The sequence below is a fragment of the Hyla sarda genome, chromosome 3, assembly GCF_029499605.1.
Source record: "Hyla sarda isolate aHylSar1 chromosome 3, aHylSar1.hap1, whole genome shotgun sequence".
NCBI lineage: Eukaryota > Metazoa > Chordata > Amphibia > Anura > Hylidae > Hyla > Hyla sarda.
In genome coordinates this window covers 211,597,150-211,619,663 of record NC_079191.1, presented here as the reverse complement: position 1 = coordinate 211,619,663, position 22,514 = coordinate 211,597,150, and the positions used below count along the sequence as shown (strand labels likewise).

At 41.8% G+C, this 22,514-nt stretch overlaps 1 protein-coding gene across 3 annotated transcripts in view; it reads right to left on the bottom strand.

The window, feature by feature from the left end:
* Positions 1 to 1,726: 1,726 nt before the first annotated feature.
* Positions 1,727 to 22,514, bottom strand: part of LOC130362075 (protein ripply2.1-like) — a 73,112-nt gene continuing 52,324 nt past the window's right edge. Inside the window, exons 1-4 of one of the 3 annotated variants that reach the window (XM_056565997.1) lie at positions 8,840 to 8,939; positions 8,128 to 8,182; positions 6,074 to 6,141; positions 1,727 to 3,077 (exon numbers count right to left, since the gene is read on the bottom strand). In XM_056565997.1, coding sequence (XP_056421972.1) covers positions 2,930 to 3,077; positions 6,074 to 6,141; positions 8,128 to 8,172 — 261 coding nt within the window. In that variant the 5' untranslated portion in view covers positions 8,173 to 8,182; positions 8,840 to 8,939 and the 3' untranslated portion in view covers positions 1,727 to 2,929. Of the gene's footprint in view, positions 3,078 to 6,073; positions 6,142 to 8,127; positions 8,183 to 8,257; positions 8,626 to 8,839; positions 8,940 to 22,514 lie in introns of those variants that run through there. The other 2 variants (XM_056565994.1, XM_056565996.1) reach the window with 2 other exon arrangements.

The window sequence follows — 22,514 nt, the reverse complement described above, 5'->3', positions numbered from 1 at the left end:
GGTACCATTCTTGTTTTGATCAGACTTTTTGATCCCTTTTTATTCATATTTTTATGTTATAAAAAGTGACCAAAAACGCTATTTTGGAATTTTGAATTTTTTTGCGCGTATGCCATTGACCATGCGGTTTAATTAACAATATATTTTTATAGTTCAGACATTTACGTACGCGGCGATACCACATATGTTTATTTTTATTTACACAGTTTTTTTTTTACGGGAAAAGGGGGGTGATTCAAACTTTTATTAGGGAAGGGGTTAAATGATCTTTATTCACTTTTTTTTGCAGTGTTATAGCTCCCATAGGGGGGTGCGGGTGGGGGGGGGGGGCTATAACACTGCACACACTGATCTTTTCCACAGATCACTGCAAAGACATAACTTTGCACTGATCAGTGTTATCGGCGGTTGATTGCTCAAGCCTGGATTTCAGGCTTGCAGCAATCAATCGCCATTCTGACGCGCAGGAGGAAGGTAGGGCACCCTCCTGCTGCGTCCCAGCTGATCGGGACATCGCGATTTTTTTGCTTTCACTTTTAGACACGGCGATCAACTTTGATTGCCGCGTCTAAAGAGTTAATGTCAGACATCAGCATTAGCCACGGGTCCTGGCTGCTGATAGCAGCCGGGACTGTGTGGGTATGATGCGAGCTCAGTTCCTGAGCTCGCTTCATAACCCTCCTGTGCCGCAGCGCCGTAAAAACCCGGCGTTTTGCGGCAAGGGGTTAATTGGGGATGCCTTGTTAATTGCCTATAATTTCTGTCTGTTCCATTTGCACAATAGAATGTGAAATTGATTGTCAGTCAGTGTTGCTTCCTGAGTGGACAGTGTGATTTCACAGAAGTGTGATTGACTTGGAGTTACTTTGTGTTGTTTAAAGGGGTACTCTCCTGGAAAAATAAAATTTTTAATCAACTGGTGCCAGAAAGTTAAACAGATTTGTAAATTACTTCTATTTAAATATCTTAATCCTTCTAGTACTTATCAGATTTTATTTGCTCCACAGGAAGTTCTTTTCTTTTTTGCATTTCCTTTCTGTCTGACCACAATGCTTTTTTCTGACATCTCTGTTCATTTTAGGAACTGTCAGAGTAGGAGCAAATCCCCATAGCAAACCTCTCCTGCGCCAGACAGTTCCTAAAATGGACAGAGGTGTCAGCAGGGAGCTCTGTGGTCAGACTGAAAAGGAAATTCAAGAAGAAAATAACTTCCTGTGGAGCAAATAGAAGCTGATAAGTCCTGGAAGGATTAAGATTTTTAAATAGAAGTAATTTACAAATCTGTTTAACTTTCTGGCACCAGTTGATAAAAAATAAAAAATAAGTTTTCCATTATTTTTTTGAGCAGTGTGTATGCTGTGAATAGTGGCAGATCCAGTGTTATCTATATAGTGGTGTCACCTTTACTGTATTACTGGTCTGCTCTGAGAAGAAAGGCATGTGAAATGATCTGTACAGAACAGGGAGCCTAACTTAGTTTTAGCCCCAGTTGCCAGAATGGAAACTGCAAGACTTCATGACTATTTAAAAATATTGATAGTAAAATGCTTAATTAGAAAAAAACAACACCAAAATTCTTTAAAAATATGATCTAAACAATGGGTAATTTTTGATGATACACCCCTTTACATGAGAGGTGCAAATATCTTTTACATCACTATATTAAGAGCAGTGTTGTCAATGGCAACAGAATACATTCTTGAGGGTCTCTTTTGATGCTTTGCCAATTTAACATTTTATTATAAATAACATCTTACAAATTACAGTACAATACAAATCAAATAAATTAGTACATACATTTATATTCAAGGCAGAAAGTGCTAGGGATGGAATAGATGCACAAAATTTCTTATAAAAGTTGGACTGCATAGATGTAGATGAAGACCTCAGAGGTCAGGTCTTAAATCAAGAGCATCTTTCAACAGGCACTCTTAATTTTAGGCCATATATGTGATGCCCTATTATTTAGCAGCTTAAAGCAGAGCCGGAGATAGCTGAGAGCAGCGCTCCGGCTCTCCCATAGAGTTGCATGGAGGGGGAGTGTTGACTGCAGCTTCATGCTGTGGTTGAAACGGCTCCTTTCATGCGGAGAGCCGGTAGATACCGTGCGGTAGATACCGTGGTGGTCCCAGCAGTCGGGCCCTCTGCAATCTGACACTTATCCCCTATCCTTAGGATAGGGGATAAGTTGTTACATCCCAGAGTTCTCCTTTAAGGGTGTATCTGTATCCCCTAAATGTCTCTTTGATCGTGGTGGCGATAAGATTACACATGCATTGTTGTATTGAGAGAGTTCTGATTTCCTGCATCTATGATGAAAAGTGAAAGTCATGTGACTAGAAAGGGATGTCAAATTCTCTTAAATAAAGTTCTAGAAAGTGTCACAGGACATGACATTGAAATTGGAAACAAATGCATATGTTTAGTATTGGCCTGTGCATCTCTCACAAGAAGCATAGAAAAATAAAATGTACATCATATTCTGTTCACTTCTTATATATCAGTATATCAGCATGGAATAAGAAAGGCTTGTAAATAAGAAACACTGATTCAAGCAGCAGAATCTATTTCAAGTATTGTCAGTGACACAGTGGTTTAGAAATATTTATGTCATAAAATAGTTTTACAAGGTAATATTCCATATCAGAAGGTCTTTTGGTCAATAAAACAGACCACTTTATGGCAGAGTATGATGATGAAAGTGATGACACTGTATGGCTACAGTCATCTAAATGTTGCAGTAGATGATCTCTTATGGGCTTAGCCATCGAAAATAGAAATATGCAGATGTTCTAGCTGTGCAGTCCTCCTTAGAATGTCCTCCATGTCATATGACCATGTACAGTCTGTCCAGCCACAGACCAGAACAACAGCATTATGGTCCATTAGAGGTATATCTCTAGATTGGAGTAGGACATGGTGACGGGACTTAATTCTCATAAGCTTCTTCATCCTCAGAAGAACTGCTGTCTGATTCCTGATAAAAAGAAATAGTGGCCTGAACTGGAAAGTTCTTGAGCAATTCTTCAGCCTCTTGGTACAAAAAGTCATAGCATTTTGACTTGGGCCAAAAAAGCCTGCAAAAAAAATTAGGTTTGTTAAATAAGTGTATTGTAATCTTAGTTATAATGCAATAACTATCTATGGCTAGGGTAAAATGGCAGTTAGAGACACCATTGCTTAAGCATCAGTAGCTACCAAAATTCCCACAATTGGTTTGTGTTTCCCTAGGATAGAATTGTTTAAAGGGGTACTCCGGTGGAAAATATTTGTTTTTTAAATCAACTGGTGCCAGAAAGTTAAACAGATTTGTAAATTACTTCTATATAAAAATCTTAATCCTTCCAGTATTTATAAGCTGCTGTATGTTCCAGATGAAGTAATTTTCTTTTTTAATTTTTCTGTCTGACCACAGTGCTCTCTGCTGACACCTCTGTCCACATCAGGAACTGTCTAGAGCAGGAGAGGTTTGCTATGGGGATTTTCTCCTGCTCTGGACAGTTCCTGACATGGACAGAGGTGTCAGCAGAGAGCACTGAGGTCAAACAGAAAAGAAATTCAAAAAGAAAAGAACTTCCTCCTTCATCAGATCGCTTCTTTTATTTCAGTAAAGGCCTCTGAAAAATGAAAGAAGCCATCTGATTGGTTGCTCTGGGCAACTCAGCAACTTTTCCTCTTGACAGGTTTTCTTAAATCTCCTCCAATGAGATTTAATTTTATGTTACACAAATGTACTATATACAATATCACACTGCTGTCACAACCAAGAAAACATGACTGAGCGTGCAATCACATCTTGTTTTGTGCATCCAGTAGCTGAATTTTACCTCCTTTTCCGTTCGTATCCCCCTTTTCTTTTTTTTATCCGGATGGAAAACTGCAGTAAACCACAGTTTCATGTCCCGAAAAAGGCTCAAAAAATGGATACAGTGGGAAAACGAGTCGACTGTAGTCACTAGCGGACTTTGGTCAGCTTATTGAAATGATTGGGGTACGGCACAGATCTATGGCAGGAGGCAATTTTGAAATTCTCCTGCCAGCTGTCAGATGCACAAAATGATATGTGAATGCACCCTTAGTCTACATGAATAAGGTCGAGGGTGTAATTAGCACCAGGGTGTGGTGTAGTGCACCCGAGTCTCCAAGGTTTCTCAGCACAACATAGTCCCATACAATAAATGCACTTCACACCATATACTACGTGTTCTCCAATAAATCACTTTACTTTAGTCACGTTTCCATACAAAAACTGTTTTGTGAACATAGTGTGACAGAACACATAATAATCACCCAGTGCTAGTCGCTGATGAGTTCTACGGCATTACTTCAAGCTCCCGCCGGAGCTCCATGCAATAGTGTCCATGCTGGCCGTAACTCTTGCTTTCTCTCCGGACAGCGGCAGACTGTTCACCCGAAGGTGAGAAATTCAGGCGACGTTTCAGGATCTCTCCATTTCTCAAGCCTTAAAGGGGTACTCCACCCCTAGACATCTTATCCCCTATTCAAAGGATAGGGGATAAGTTGTCAGATCGCCAGGGTCCCGCTGCTGGGGACCCCGGGGATCGCTCCTGCAGCACCCCGCTATCATTACTGCGCAGAGTGAGATCGCTCTGCACGTAATGACGGGCAATACAGGGGCCGGAGCATCGTTACGTCACGGCTCCGCCCCTCGTGATGTCACGGCCCGCCCCCGTCAATACAAGTCTATGGGAGGGGGCATGGCGGTCATCACGCCCCCTGCCATAGACTTGCATTAAGGGGACGGGCCGTGATGTCATGAGGGGCGGAGCCATGACGTCACGCTGCTCCGGCCCCTGTATCGCCCGTCATTACGCACAGAGCAAACTCGCTCTGTGCAGTAATGATGACGGGGTGCCGCAGCGGCGATCCCCGGGGTCCCCAGCAGCGGGACTGCGGCGATCTAACATCTTATCCCCTATCCTTTGGATAGGGGATAAGATGCCAGGGGTGGAGTACCCCTTTAAGGCAGTCTGCCGCTGTCTGGAGAGAAAGCAAGAGTTACGGCCAGCATGGACACTATTGCATGGAGCTCCGGCGGGAGCTTGAAGTAATGCCGTAGAACTCATCAGCGACTAGCACTGGGTGATTATTATGTGTTCTGTCACACTATGTTCACAAAACAGTTTTTGTATGGAAACATGTGACTAAAGTAAAGTGATTTATTGGAGAACACGTAATATATGGAGTGAAGTGCATTTATTGTATGGGACTATGTTGCACCCTTAGTCTATCACCTGATTGAGTTTCACATAAAAAGTGTACATTCAGCAAATAGATTGAATGCAGTCACTAGTAGACTACGGTTGATCCTTTTAAGTAAATCTGCCCAATGTAGGTACTGTGGCATACTTCTTTTTAGCCTATATTCAGATGTATATAGGCAAGATATTCCAAAAATGTGATGTTTATGGTGCCTTCTTTAATATTTCCCATTCCTTCTAGAATCCACTCCTGGCTTTGGCTCATAAACAGCATTACAAATGACAGTGACGCAATATAAAGTGGAGTTTTTGCACCTTTTTGACCCAAAGACAGAAGTGGATCCAGAGGAAAGTAAACATCTTTCTTCTTCACTTCTATTCCCTATTCCTTTTGAATCTACTCATAAATGTATAATCTATATCACACTGTAACATGGATCAGACATACAGGCATATTACGGATGAAATGCCATCAGTATTTCATCCATACGTACAGTAAATACCGATGGTCTGTTTTCTAGGCAGGACATTAAACTACTACTGTGAAAAGCGCATGCAAAATAAATGAAATATGTATCAAATACAGAACAGGCATTTTTGCATTCACAAGTAGAACATGCTGTGTTTTCCAGTTCTGTGCGCATTTTATATGGCTATGTGAATAGCCCCATAGATTAACATAAGCTCCTTATTATGATGGATGTGAATGTCATGAAGGTGCAAACTACACTAGTGGGAAAAGTGACCTAAATAGATAACCAAGTTCATTGCTATCACTTGGATTGAAATATCATTTTTAAATTCATAGCAATCTCGAAAATGCTAAATGAATGAATCACACATGTACTTACTTTACAGGGTGCTGAAAGGCCGGTAGTTTAATTTTGTCATTTACGGGGCCCTGAATTAAACTTGATGGCTGTGAACAAGACAGGAAACGCGTTACTTTAACCCATTGTTTGCCTTCCTCTGGACCAAAACTATAGGGTGAGGGCCCATTCACACTAAGGAATTCCACTTTGAAAATACAGTATAGCAGCCTCCCATTATTCTCAATAGAATTCTGCTGCGCCATTCACACTACTGAATTTCCGCGGATCATTCTTTTGAAACGCACTGCCATCTATCGAGAAGGCACGTTTCTGAGCGATCCTTACGATGTTGGTGTTTCAGGAATCTCCATCCTGAAATATCTCCAGGTGGGGAATCGGTAGTGTGAATGAGCCCTAACCGGCTGAACTCGATGAATGGATAAATGGATGCACTAAAATTATTTAAAATCCCTAAATGTAGAATTCATGGAAAGACTATCATTATAAGGGTGCGTTCACACTGAGCAAATCAAGAGGAGTTCATGACGAAAAATTTACGGGCGGAAAAAATTATTTTCTTTTTGCGCGGAATTGCACGTGGAAATGGGGGAGAAAGAAGTGAAGGGTTTTTCACCCATTTCCGCATGAATTCCGAGCAAATTCCGCGCACATTCCGCGGAAAACTATGTCGGGCGGAATTTTTTTTTTACCATTGACTTCTATTGATTTCTGCTAGCGGATTCCGCTTGAAGAATGAACATGCTCTTTCTTCAAGCGGAAAGGAATTCATTGTCAGAATTCTGCTAGCAGAATTTCCGGTGTGAACTGGACAACAGAAATAACATTAAAGTCAATGGGCAGAGGGGATGTGCATTCATTTGGAGCGGAGAATTCAAGAGGAATTACTCAAGTAAATTCCTCTTGAATTACTCAATGTGAATGCACCCTAAAGCAGTGTTTGCGAACTAGTGTGCCTCCAGGTGTGGCAAAACTACAACTCCTAGCATGGGAGTTGTAGTTTTTCCACAGCTGGAGGCACACTAGTTCGCAAACACTGTTAAAAAGCCAACACAGGAATCCCCTCCAGCGCTCTGAACCCCAAGTGTTCATGAACAATCTAAGAAAAAAAATAACTGTGTTCACAATGACTGCAAATAATAGATGATGATCACAACAATGCCATAGAGCAGTGGTCCCCAAACTGTGGCCCTCCAGATGTTGCAAAACTACAATTCCCAGCATGCCTGGACAGTGGTCCCCAAACTGTGGCCCTCCAGATGTTGCAAAACTACAATTCCCAGCATGCCTGGACAGTGGTCCCCAAACTGTGGCCCTCCAGATGTTGCAAAACTACAATTCCCAGCATGCCTGGACAGTGGTCCCCAAACTGTGGCCCTCCAAATGTTGCAAAACTACAATTCCCAGCATGCCTGGACAGTGGTCCCCCAAACTGTGGCCCTCCAGATGTTGCAAAACTACAATTCCCAGCATGCCTGGACAGTGGTCCCCCAAACTGTGGCCCTCCAGATGTTGCAAAACTACAATTCCCAGCATGCCTGGACAGTGGTCCCCCAAACTGTGGCCCTCCAGATGTTGCAAAACTACAATTCCCAGCATGCCTGGACAGTGGTCCCCAAACTGTGGCCCTCCAGATGTTGCAAAACTACAATTCCCAGCATGCCTGGACAGTGGTCCCCAAACTGTGGCCCTCCAGATGTTGCAAAACTACAATTCCCAGCATGCCTGGACAGTGGTCCCCCAAACTGTGGCCCTCCAGATGTTGCAAAACTACAATTCCCAGCATGCCTGGACAGTGGTCCCCCAAACTGTGGCCCTCCAGATGTTGCAAAACTACAATTCCCAGCATGCCTGGACAGTGGTCCCCAAACTGTGGCCCTCCAGATGTTGCAAAACTACAATTCCCAGCATGCCTGGACAGTGGTCCCCAAACTGTGGCCCTCCAGATGTTGCAAAACTACAATTCCCAGCATGCCTGGACAGCCGTTGGCTGTCCAGGCATGCTGGGAGTTGTAGTTTTGCAACATCTGGAGGGCCACACTTTGGGGACCACTGCCATAGAGCATTGGACTTACCTGCTGCAGTGTGGTCCCTGGTAGTTCCTTCCATGGTCTCCACATTGTCCTACACCTAGATAACACACAATGGGTTTTAGTATACACACAGTCTCAGCAGTATACAAGGTGTGCTAGCAGTGGGACTCACTCTGCGATCTGCTGGGTGCTGGCTGCCACTGACACTCTCTGCTCTGCTGTCTGCTGCGAGTCCATGGCTTCCTCCGATCACTGTGCCCTGCTCGCTGCTCCTGACATTATATCCTGACGCCTGTCTGCAGCAATCCCCTCCCTCCACATGGCCGGGTGTGAATGTGCTCACCCGAGGACACGTGCTGGGACATATGGTGCGGGGAAAGCTGCCCCCCTGCTGAGCCCATCAGGACTTTAGATGAAGTTATGTCTATTGCCCTATGATGGTTCTGTTTCATGCATCAGATATAATAATAATTGTAGTATCTAAGTGTAAAGACAATTACTTTTAGTAAATCTCAGGACTACACATGTCCATTTATAATCCCCTAGGAGCCTTCTGATTCTTCATTTCAATATATCAATGGGAAAGTGACAGGAACATTATATATATATGTATATATATATATATATATATATATACAGATTACTAGAAATCAGGTACCTGCTTACATGCTAAATCTACTAAATATATAAAGAAGACTCCTATATCACTAGTGTGTGAATGGCTGTGTGTGTCAGAAAAAATTCAATATCTTACCATTTATGCAAGTCATTAAAATGTATAATTATCGCCTCAACGACTTTTTATTTTTTCCCCTCCTCACCTTTTAATAGCCATATGGGGAGATTTAGCAAAATTAGTCTAGTGGAAAAGTTGCTGAGTTGCCCGTAGCAACCAATCAGATTGCTTCTTTCATTTTTGAAAAGGCCATTGAAAAATGAAAGAAGCGATCTGATTGGTTGCTATGGGCAACTCAGCAACTTTTTCTCTGTACAGGTTTTGATAAATCTCCCTAAGGGTGCATGCACACCACGTTTTCACTATGCGGATGCCGGATCCGGCTGGGGGAGGGGAAAACCATGCGCTCCCGTACCCCAGCCGCACCAGCGCTGAAATCCATTGACTTTAATGAGCCGGCCGGAGTTACCGTTTTACTCCGGTCGGCTCATTTTTGACCTGTATCCGGTTTTCTGACCGACCTCAAAACATACGTTTTGGACTTTGGTGCTTTTTACATGTACACCATCCACCGTGCGGTTTAACTAACCTTATATTTTAATAGTTCGGACATTTAAGCACGCGGTGGTACCACATATGATTATGTTTATTTTTCATTACATTATTTTATTTAAAAAATGGGAAGGGGGGGGGGGATTCAAACTTTTATTGGGATGGGGCTAATTTACTTTTATTCCCCTTTTTTTTACACTTTTTTTTTTAGTGCCTGTAGGGGGTTATGACATGTAATCTTACGATTGCATACACTGTTCTGTCTGCTGCTAAGCTTGGCTCAGCATTGATCAGTGTTATCGGTGTTCTGCTGCTCTGGCCTGTAGAGCCTGGTCAGAGCTTCAGAGCACTGATCAGATGGCGAGGAGGCAGGTAAGGGCCCTCCCGCCGTCCTGATCAGCTGCACTGAGCTAACCGGCACTGGTTGGTTTCAAAGTCTAAAGTGTCTTGGCTGCTGACAGCAACCGGGACCCACCAGGTATGAAGCATGCCCAGCTCGTGAGCAAGCTTAAAACCCTGGTAACGGGACCAGGGCGTATAGGTACGCCCCTCGGTCCTTAACCGCTTCACAATGCATGACGTAAAAATGCGTCCTGGTGCAGGGGTACTTAATGCACCAGGACGTACATTTACGTACTGTACATGACCGCTCGCGTCATGCACGGCAGGTCCTGGCTGCTATCAGCAGCCAGCGACCCGCCATTAATGGCAGATATGAGTGATGTCCGCCATTAACCCCTCAGATGCCGTGATCAATACAGATCACGGCATCTGCTGCAGTGCTGTCAGAAAAATGGATGATCGGATCGCCTGCAGCGCTGCCGCTGGGATCCGATCATCCATAATGGCGGATTGAGGTTCCCTCAATGCCTCCGGCCATCTCCACGGGTCTTCTGCTCTGTTCTGAGATCGAGCAGACCAGAACAGAAGATTACCAGTAATACTGATCAGTGCTATGCCTATGCACAGCACTGACCAGTATTAGCAATCAAGTGATTGCTATAAATAGTCGCCTATGAGAACATAAAAAGTGTAAAAAAAAAGTTTAAAAATTTGAAAAATCCCCTCCCCAATAAAAATGTTAAATGTCCCTTTTTCCCAATTTACCCCCAAAAAGTGTAAAAAAATAAAATAAAAATAATTGATGGTATTGCCGAGTGTAAATGTCCGAACTGTCAAAATATAATGTTAATGATCCCGTACGGTGAACGGCATAAATGTAAAAAATAAAAAAGTCCAAAATTGCTGCTTGTTTTGTCTCAACATATTCCCAAAAACATTTTTTTTAAATTATTAAAAGTTTTATATACACAAATGTGGTATCAATAAAAAGTACAGATCGCGGCGCAAAAAAATGAGCCCTCATACTGCCACTTATACAGAAAAATGAAAAAGTTATAGGTAGTCAAAAAAGAGGGATTTTTACCCCTGACCAGGCCCATTTTGGCCTTAAGGACCAGACCAATTTTATTTTTGCATTTTCGTTTTTTCCCCCTCGCCTTCTAAAAATGAAAACTCTCTTATATTTCCATCCACAGACCCATATGAGGGCTTGTTTTTTGCGTCACCAATTGTACTTTGTAATTACATCACTTATTTTACTATAAAATGTGCGGCGCATCCAAACAAACATTATTTATGTGGGAAAATTGCAAAGAAATCCAATATTTAGCACATTTTGGAAGGTTTTGTTTTCACGCTGTACACTTTCTGGTAAAAATGACATGTTTTCTTTATTCTGTGGGTCAATACGAATAAAATGATACCCATTATTATATGCTTTCCTAGAATTGTACCGCTTAAAAAAAATCTCAAACTATTTTAACAAAATTAGTATGTTTGAAATTGCCCTATTTTGACCACCTATAACTTTCTCACTTTTCCGTATATGGGGCGATATGAGGGCTAATTTTTTGTGCCATGAACTGTAGTTTTTATCAGTACCACATTTGCTTAGGTTTTACTTTTTATACATTTTTTATTACTTTTTTTGGAATAAAATGTGACAAAAAAGCATCAATTTTGGACTTTTTTTTATTTTTTTACATTTACGCCGTTCACCATACGGGATAATTAACAATATATTTTAATAGTTCAGACTTTTACGCATGCGGCGATACCAAATATGTGTATTAATTTTTTTTTACGCTTTTTGGGGGGTAAAATGGGAAAAACGGACGTTTAACTTTTTTATTGGGGGAGGGGATTTTTCAAATTTTTTTTCCTTTTTTATTTTACATTTTTTAACGTTTTTTTTTTTTTTTTACACTTTTTATGTCCCCATAGGGGACTATTCATAGCAATCATTTGATTGCTAATACTGTTCAGTGCTATGTATAGGACATAGCACTGATCAGTATTATCGGTGATCTTCTGCTCTGGTCTGCTCGATCTCAGACCAGAACTGAAGACCCCAGGAGACGAATGGAGGCAGGTGAGGGGACCTCCGGCCGCCATGCTGGATGATCGGATCGCCGCAGCAGCGCTGCGGGTGATCCGATCATCCATTCAAAGTACCGCACTGCTGCAGATGCCATGATCTGTATTGATCACAGCATCTGAGGGGTTAATGCGCGATCGCGGATATCTGCCATTACCGCCGGGTCCCTGGCTGCTGATAGCAGCCGGGACCTGACGCGCATGACGCGAGAATCGCTCATGGTGCGTTAACCCCTTAAGGACCAAGCATTTTTCTGTTTTTACACTTTCGTTTTTTCCTCCTTATCTTTTAAAAATCATAACCCTTTCAATTTTGCACCTAAAAATCCATATGAGGGCTTATTTTTTGCGCCACCAATTCTACTTTGGAATGACATCAGTCATTTTACACAAACATTTATGGCGAAACGGAAAAAAAAATCATTGTGCGACAAAATTGAAGAAAAAACACCATTTTGTAAATTTTGGGGGCTTCTGTTTCTACGCAGTACATTTTTCGGTAAAAATGACACTTTATCTTTATTCTGTAGGTCCATACGATTAAAATGATCCCCTACTTATATAGGTTTAATTTCGTCATACTTCTGGAAAAAATCATAACTACATGCAGGAAAATTTATACATTTAAAATTGTCCTTTTCTGACCCCTATAACTTTTTTATTTTTCCACGTACATGGCGGTTTGAGGGCTCATTTTTTGCGCCGTGATCTGAAGTTTTAATCGGTATCATTTTTATTTTGATTGGACTTCTTGATCGCTTTTTATTCCTTTTTTATGGTATGAAAAGTGACCAAAAATACGCTATTTTGGACTTTGGAATTTTTTTGCGCGTACGCCATTGACCGTGCAGTTTAATTAATGATTTATTTTTATAGTTCAGACATTTACGCATGCAGCAATACCACATATGTTTATTTTTATTATGGTTACATATTTTTAATATGAAATTTGGGAAAAGGGGGGTGATTTAAACTTTTAATAAGGAAGGGGTTAATGTGTGTGTTTTAAAACTTTTTTTAAACTTTTTTTTTTTTTTACACTTTTAGTCCCCTTAGGGGACTTTTAGGAGGAATCATTAGATTCCTCATACAGATCATTGTGGTTTCATAAAACCACAATGATCTGCGTGCTCTGCGCTCGATTGATAAAGCCTGGCCCTGCCAGGCTTTATCATTCAGAGCACCGGAGCCGCCGCAGCAGGAGAGGTAAGCCCTCAGGCTACCTCAGTAGTGGATCGCTCCCCCGCGATCGTGCTGCGGGGGGGCGATACACCCCACTGGACCACCAGGGACTGTATACAGGCACCTTTAGACGCCGCTGTCAACTTTGACAGCGGCGATCTAAAGGGTTAATAGCCGGCCGCGGCGATCGCCGCATGTCGGCTATTAACGCCGGCCCCCAGCTACAGGAATCAGCGGGGGGCCGGCCGATATGACGCGGGCTCGAGTCGGGAGCCTGCGCCATACCCCGGTAACGGCCATTGGATGAGTATAGACGTCCATGGTCGTTATCGGGTTAAGTACCACGTCACCATGACGTACATTTACGTCCATTGTCGTTAAGGGGTTAAACGTACTAATTTGGTTAAAAAGTTTAAGATTTTTTTAAAGCGGTAGAATAATAGAAAAGTATATAATCATTGGTATCATTTTAATCGTATTGACCCACAGAATAATGTCATTTTTACCATAAATTGTACAGCGTGAAAACCTTCCCAAATTTGCTAAATTGTGGTTTTCTTTTCAATTTTCCCACACAAATAGTATTTTTTCTGGAAGTTTGGTAATTCTGCCATGTGAACTTAGCTTAAAGGGGTACAACCCTGGAAAACATTTTTTTTCTAAATCAACTGGTGCCAGAAAGTTAAACAGATTTGTAAATTACTTCTATTAAAAAAATCTTAATCCTTCTAGTACTTATCAGCTTCTATTTGCTCCACAGGAAGTTCTTTTCTTTTTGAATTTCCTTTCTGTCTGGCCACAGTGCTCTCTGCTGACATCTCTGTTCATTTTAGGAACTGTCTAGAGTAGGAGCAAATCCCCATAGCAAACCTCTCCAGCTCCGGACAGTTCCTAAAATGGACAGAGGTGTCAGCAGAGAGCACTGTGGTCAGACAGAAAGGAAATTCAAAAAGAACTTCCTGTGGAGCAAATAGAAGCAGATAAGAACTAGAAGGATTAATATTTTTAAATAGAAGTAATTTACAAATCTGTTTAACTTTCTGGCACCAGTTGATTTAAAAAAAAAAATGTTTTCCAGGGGAGTACCCCTTAAAGGATCCATACAAGTAGGAGAAAACCACAGAAAAGTTCTGGGTATCTACAAAGCTTATTTGGCTAAACCAGGGGAGCTGAGATTCGATTAGGACTCGTTCAGATATGATGTTTACTTCTCGGTGAAATAGTAACATAGTTCATAAGGTTGAAAAAAGACCAGAGTCCATGAAGTTCAACCTATATCCCTTATGAGTCCCTATTGAGTTGAGTTGATCCAGAGGAAGGCAAAAAATACTTTTTTGTATATTTACAGGGCATGGACATTTTATGCATTTTTTGTATTCACTCATTGCATTTTAAATACCTGAACACAGCTTTAGCGAAAGGGTAATTTTGTACCAGTAGACAAATGATTACAGGCAGTAGTCATAAAATTACCAATCACAGCTCAGTTTCATATCTTAACAAGCTCTGGTAAAATGAAAGCTGATCTGTGATTGGTTGTTATTGACAAAACCCAACATTTTTGGTTTCAGGCAGATTGATAAATCTGGGCCAATGTTTGTATTTCAAATATGCAGTCGTTGTAAATCTGCAGCCTACCCACAACACCTGTGGATTTATTGTAGACCAAAACTTCCCTTATTGAAGTGATACACTGCCAACAATTACTTTTATGGATACACAAATGATACAATCAGCTAATGGCGTTTGCTTGATACTTTCTCAGGGCCACAAATCCTGAAGTTAGTTTCGGAGGGAAGTGGTTCCACAGGGTTAAAAAGTTACAGATTAGTAAATTCCATTCTCAATATTTTGTTCAATGGATTCACACATTTTATCAAAAAAAGTTTCTACTGAACATGACATTAAAATTATTATTTATACTTTTGAACAATTTATTGTATTCTAGATAAAAAAGAAAAGGACAATTTATATATATTTCATAGAGGATCCAGAGAGACCATATAGCCTTGAATTTGGTTTGATACGTTATTTTATACAGTATAATACAGTCATTCATGGATGATTTTGCTGATTTAGATATTGTAGTTTTGGCAGTGATATTGATATAGCTTGCCAGCTTGATAGTTTACTTTGGCAGGTTCAGGCGCTTGTTGAGTAAAGCAAATGCCAGCAATTTCAGAAGGTTGACTGCATTGATTTCGATACGATTAAATACACATTCAGGATTTACAAGTGTCCTGCACACGTCAGTCAAAGTTTATGATGCCCTCCTTTCTATGTTTACCAGCGGTAAAGTGGAACTTATGGGAATACATTTGCATACCTGGGACATTGTACCGTCCGATCAATACTTTAACGCTGCTTTTTGTCTACTTCATTGTCAGTTCTGGAGACTTAGGAAAATTCCTATATTCCTAAATCTTGCCTTCCTAAATTGAATGGCATTGTGAAAATATCCAGGGATTTGCCAGTCAAATGCACCTGGAACACTACTATATTGTTTTAATAGACTTCCATAGGACATAATTCCTCTTTTCTTGTATTGTATCCTTGGTAAATGGTATTCTATATTATTGGCAAGATAATGGCAGATGGCTAAAATTCTAGGACCTGATGAACTGATTATATTATTAGGTTAGCTCTGACTAGTGTTACTATATTATTGGGCAAAGAAAAGACTGGAGACTTAGGTTCTTGAATAGGACTGCTGTTTATTTAGCTCCCCGTTATGGTGCTGTGATTAGAAATCTTTTGTATGCATATCTGGATTGGTGTTCCCGGATGATTGCGGGCATGACGGAGAAATCCAGTGCTGTCTTCCTGTTATCCTTGTTGTATATTATTGGGCAATTATCATGATAGAGCATTATACCACTGCATTGCCCTATATACTGTATAACACGGATGAAGGTAAATATGGCAACCTCTGCCAGGTGTGACAAGAATTAGCATATTATGAACACAGAGTAGAAGTGCAGAAGCTGCAGAAACAGTTTGTTGATCCAAGTGCTTACAGCATATATCCAGCTAGTCATCTCAGAAACAGGAAAACTTTCAAGCCTTTCAAGGGAAAAGTTTGTTAGGACTAAATTGCAGACATAACTAGGTCTTTTGTTTTTAAACCCTTATATCACAGTCATTAATACCACTGTATTGTTAATTATCACTTCACATTATGGCCTTAAGACTCCCTGTAACATTTTGTTCAGAACTGCAGTAGATCCAGGTGTTAAGTCTGTAATGGAAACAATACAATGTGGCTATGATAACACACGGAATCTGGCTTAACTGTGCTTAAAGGGGTATTCCACCTGCAGTATTTGGACATTATGCTTTTGTATCCTTATAAATCTCTATATGACGCAAATTACGAACCGCTACTGACATCCATAGCCACAGAGGTTTCCAGAATGACATCTTCAGAAATCTCCTGGGTCGGCAGAGTGGCATCTTTCAAGATGTTTTTGTTTCCCAATTTCCTGTATCTCTTCCGCACCCTTCCTATTTCCCTTCCTCCTACCTTTTTCTCTAAAGCCAACTCTCTCCTTTCCTTGTTCATATGGGCAGGGGGACGACCGAGATTATTCACAAGCATACTTACCAAAGCAAAATATAATGGTGGCTTGGGCTCCCCTAAAATCTATTTTTATTACATCGCAACACTAGTTTCCATGCTAAGGCATTGGTGGGCCAGCACTGCTGAACTGCCTTGGGTAGACATAGAAAACTCCTCAGTATCTCCTTATTTTGTTAAAGACCTCTTATATCTTACGTTTTGGAAATCTCCACCCTGCATATTTATAATCCTATTATACAGGCTTCTTGCGCTGCCTGGGTTACTTATGTCAAAAACACACTACCCTCGGGTATTGCTCTTAGAGAAGAGCTTCCGTTGTCCTTCTTGCAAGCCTCAATACCTGACTTAGATGTGAGATATTGAATCTCACAAGGCATTACAACTCTTAAAGATTTATACTGTGATCATACTTTGAATACATTCCAAATGCTATCCAGCACTTACTACCTCCCTTTGACAGACTTTTACAAATACCTGCAGATCTGTCATTTTCTATATGGATTACAATTTCAACTGACCCTCTGAACTACTAAGCAATAGAATTGTTAGCTTCTCCACTTAAAGGTCTGAAACCCTGGTATAACAACCTATTGAGGTCTAATTGTTTCCTTAAAGGGGTACTCCGGTGCTTAGACATCTTATCCCCTATCCAAAGGATAGGGGATAAGATGCCTGATCGACGGAGTCCCGCCGCATGGGACGCCCGTGATCTTGCACGCGGCACCCCGTTTGTAATCAGTCCCCGGAGCGTGTTCACTCCCGGACTGATTAACGGCGACTACAGGGCGGGCGGCGTGTGACGTCACACCCCCGCCCCCGTGTGATGTCACGCTCCGCCCCTCAATGCAAGCCTACGGGAGGGGGCGTGATAGCTGTCACGCCCCCTCCCGTAGGCTTGCATTGAGGGGCGGAGCGTGACATCACACGGGGGCGTGACGGGGGCGTGACGTCACACGCCGCCCGCCCTGTAGTCGCCGATAATCAGTCCCGGAGCAAACACGCTCCGGGGACTGATTACAAACGGGGCGCCGCGTGCAAGATCACGGGGGTCCCCAGCCGCGGGACTCCCTCGATCAGGCATCTTATCCCCTATCCTTTGGATAGGGGATAAAATGTCTAAGCACCAGAGAACCCCTTTAAATCTTACCCATTGAAACATTGGGAAAGAGACTTGGGTCTAGAATTCTCCTCAGAGGATTGGCAATGGGCGTTTAAAACTCCGCACACCTCTTTCCAATGCTCTTCTCACGTAGAATCGGCATTCAAGACCATGTTGCGCTGGTATTACATGCCGGATAGGCTGTCTGTCATTTACCTGGGCACTTCTCGCCTATGCTGGCGAGGATGTGGCTCACGTGGTTCCCTTTATTACATTTTATGGACATGTCAAGCGATCAGCCCCTTCTGGACTTCTTGCCAAAAATGACTGCGTGACCTCTTGGGTTGTGACCCCCCCATGGTCGCTGCAGTCTGTTTTATTATTCATCCATCTACATACACTTCCACGCCATCTGAGAGATATCGATTGTATAGTGTGCATTCTTGCAAAAATATCTATAGTTAGCAATTGGAAGTCCACTGACGTTCCCACTATTGATCATCTAATAGCTACGGTTAACACTACTTACTCTTACGAAAAAAATCATAGCATTGGGAACTGGTCGTTACCGATTTTTCACAATGTTAGACCACTGACTTCCACATGTACATATTCTTCTGCGCACATATAGCACCTCCTCTATATATGACTTTGTTTTAACACAAGACAAACTGGATATTGGTTCCGTCTTTTAGGTGAACGAAGTACGCTTACCACCATGACGTCACGCCCCCTCCATTCATGTCTATGGGAGGGGACGTAACGCAGTATATATATATATATGTATATAGGCTCCAGTGTATCCAATGAATCTGTATGCATTTTGGATAGACTAAGAAATCAACAAAATACCCATAATTAGAATTTTATATTTAGAGATTATCTACTGTGTATAGGAATGAATTATCTTCATTTATATAAATAACAATAAATAAAAGTGTATAACATATGGTATTACTTTACTCCTATAATTGTTTTATTGGCTTTCCCTGTGATGTTGAGTGAACAATCTACAGGGATAGCAGACAGTCCAAGAACATAATAGGCCTAGTATCAAATTACAGAAACTGACTTTTAAGTAGCAGAATTCCTACAAAAAAGACCCTTTGATGAGACCTGTAATGATTCTCATAGAGTTAAACCAATGGAATTATAGTTTTTTGTGGTTTTCTAAACCACCACATTAACAATATCATATATAACAGTTGCAACAATTTGTTAATTCTTTTCGGAGCGTTTTTTTACTCAATGTTGCATATCTCTTTATGATAACTTTTGTGATAGATCCTGAAGAATCACCTACTTATGAATAATTTGTTTGACTTGCATATACAATGTATAGTCTAAAGGAAAGACAATGTACAATATAAGTTTGTTGTTTTAGTTTCCCATTGTAAATATTTATTAGGGAGTGTATCAGAAATGTTAAAGAGAATCTGTCACTGCTCTTCACGTCTGTATTCCTAAAGGGTTATTCTCAACTCAGCTTTTTATCCCAGAGGTCGGACGCCCACTGATTTTAAGAAACGAGGATAACATATTCTCCAGAATGAATGAATGAATGAAGCGCACCGCACCTGCGGGGGCCGTTGTTAAATTCATCCTCTTCAGCTTCCTCTTGTGCAAGCGTGGTGCACTGCATTCCTCCCTGGGACAATTTTTCCCCTATTCTCAGGAACAGCAGTGGGGGTGGCAGCTGAGCTAGCTGTCCCCTATCCTATAGTCATTCAGTTTCCCTATTCTTCTCCATCTGGCCCAGACTGCCATAAAGATTTCTTCCAGTCAAAGCTCTTCTATGCAGCAGCATCCTCCTTCCCTTTTCCCCACCTTTTGGGTCCCATACAGTAATAGTTCTGCTGTTTGGTGTCACACACAGTGAAAAGGGTAGGCAAGTGGTTTGGTCAGGAGGGGTAGGCAGGTTGGGGAGGAGTAGCTAGGTCTGCCCCATTATGTAGGTGCCCCCCTGTATGCTGGTGTCCCTTGTAGGCAGGTTCCTCAATATGTGTTTTTTCCCAGTAGGTGGTATACTTTCCCATATGTAGTTTTCCACTTCTAGGTAGGACCTCCCTGTAGAAAGTTTCCCCCCTTTTTCCTCTGTAGGTAGAATGCCCATAAAGTAGGGATGTCCTGATACCATTTTTTTTTTAAGACTGAGTACAAGTACCTATACTTTTTCTTAAGTACTCGCCGATACCAATTACCGATACCTTTTTCAATGTCATGTGACAGGGTTTTTTTTTTTCCCTTAAGGGTACATTCACGCCACTGAAGGACCGCTACATGGTGCCTTTAGATGTGCCTGCTCGGAGAGGCAATACGCCACTACGAGCAGACACCATGCGATGTGCAATTTCGCAGCACACATGAGCAGTGTACTCGCACATCATGGCCGCTCTTGGCCTAGCTCATGGGGGAGCGACTATGATGTGTGCGAGTACACCGTGCATGCACGGTGACTCGCACATCGCTTCAGTGAGCCTGCTTGTAGCAGCGTATTGCCGCTCCGAGCAGGCACATCTAAAGGCAGCCTGTAGCAGTCCTATCAGCGGCAGATTTGCAGCGTAAAATATGCTGTTGATCCGCCTGTGTGAATATACTTAATGGGAAAAAGGAGTGTTTTTTTTTTTTTTTTGTTTGTTTCTATAAGAGAAAGGGCTCTTTTATATTAGAAAAATATTTTTTATTTTATTTAAACTTTTTTGAAAAGGGGGGCGATTCAAATTTATTATTGGGAAGGGGTTAATTTGCATTTATAATTTTTTACAATTTTTTTCTCCACTTTTTTAGTCTCCATAGGGGACTATTAAATGCAATCTGTAGATTGCATACACTGATGAATGCTATGCCATAGCATAGCAGTGATCAGTGTTATCGACACTCCTTTACTAATGCCTGCCATGGCTGGCAGCAGTAAAAGGAGCGACGGTCGCATGCACGGAGCAGGGTAAGGGACCTCCGGCCATCATCAACGCTGATTACACATCCTGATTAGATCCCTGAGCTAACCGGAAGTACATCTCAGGACTTTTAGAAACCGCAATCAACTTTAAACACGGCATCTAGTGGGTTAATGCGGGTCCCGGCTATGATGTGCGCTCAGCTGCTGAGCGCACTGCATAGCTTGGGAGCCGAGAGTGCAGGCGGCTTACCGCGGGACTCGCCGGCAGGTATCGGATTAGGTACCGGGGACATTTGCATGTGTACAAGTACTTGCGCAAATGTCCAATATCGGTCCCAATACCAATAACGGTATCGGGTCATCCCTACCCTAAAGGTAGAAATCCCCTGACTTCCCTAATGGTAGCCCCCCCCCCCCCATATGTCAAATACCCCTGTAGGTAGATTGTCCTCTGTAGGTAGGACCCCCATAAGGTAGTTTGCTAACCCCCCCCCCCCTTGTAGGTAGGACCTTGCTATAGGTAGTTTACCCACCTTGTATGTAGGAACCCCCTGTAGTTAGTTACTCTCCCCCCCCCCTACAGTTAGGATCCCTCTTACGGTAGCTCACCCTCCTGTAAGTAGCCCCCCCCCCCCCCCCCCCAAAAGCTGGCCAAAGCTTAGAACGTGCTAGAACACCTGTGGCGGTGCTAAGCCACTGTCCTAGGGCGTCCAGTTGCCATCTTTTCCACTATGCTGCTGCAACACCCCTGGCAGTTTGTTATGAAACCCCAGGATGTCACGCCATCCTGGTTGGGAACCACTAGGTTAGATTATAATGTGGGCATCTATCAGACAAACACATTGTCCCAGATTTATCAATCTGCCTAAAACCAAAATTGTCTGTTTTTTTTTTTTTGCCTGTAGCAACCAATCACAGCTCAGCTTTCACATCTTAATGAGCTCTGGTAAAATAAAGGCTGAGCTGTGATTGATTGCGATGGTAAAAAAAAAAAAAAGACAATTTAAGTTTTAGGCAGGTTGATAAATGAATGCAAAACCTGGTGTGATTTAATCACAGCAACCAGGCACGGCTCAGCTTTCATTTACCAGAGCTCATTAAGATATTCATTCTGTCTAATTCTTTTGTTTCCTCTGGAAAGAAGCCATGTCCATAGGTATTTGGCAGTCAATTGTCATTGTTCCCTCAAATCATATGCGCAATTGGTCAGTTGAAACCCTTGTATATAAATGAGGGGATCAGGACTGATAAAGGAAAGTTCACACATCATTGAAGTGGTGTACAAAAGACATGCATGAAAGGTAATAGATGCAAGTGAATGGGGTTTCTAAAACCTATGTTGATACTAGAATATGCTGCCCTATCTGTATTAGTAATTGCTATAATGAAATTGGGCTTACTCCATACTTACTGATAAACTGGGATATTTTGATCACACTTCTCATAGGGGTGTAACAGGCTTGTGAGGAATTGTGCTTTCTTAATCTCTAGACGGCACAAGTGTATGTTGCAGGTTAATTTTGGCCTTTTTTTTATTGCGTTCTGAAATGAAGCAGCGGAAGATCTAGTATTTTCCCTTGTAGTGGTCTGGTTCTACATTTTTATTACACTTGATGACTTGTGTATGGACTTATTTAGCTTGGGTCATATATGTGTCACAATGCAGTTTTGTCCTTTTATAAATGAACTTAATCGTTGCAGGGTCAAGAGGGGTTTCACAAATTTAGTTTAGGACTCTGCTCTTGCCTTACCATGCCATGTGAATTCTTCATCTTTATATCTGACAGTTTTCATGGGAAACCATTTTGCAAGTGCTGCATTTGCTGTCTTTGTGCTTACACTTTGCTATTTGTCAGGTTAAAGTGTGAAAAGTGTTAGGAGCCACAATGAGAAAAATTAAGTATATTACAGGGCATTGGCCAGATTCAGTAAACATTTACACCCACTCCAGATCGCTAAGCAAATAATAAAATGTGGCCGCAGTTTAGGACCAAGCCTTAAA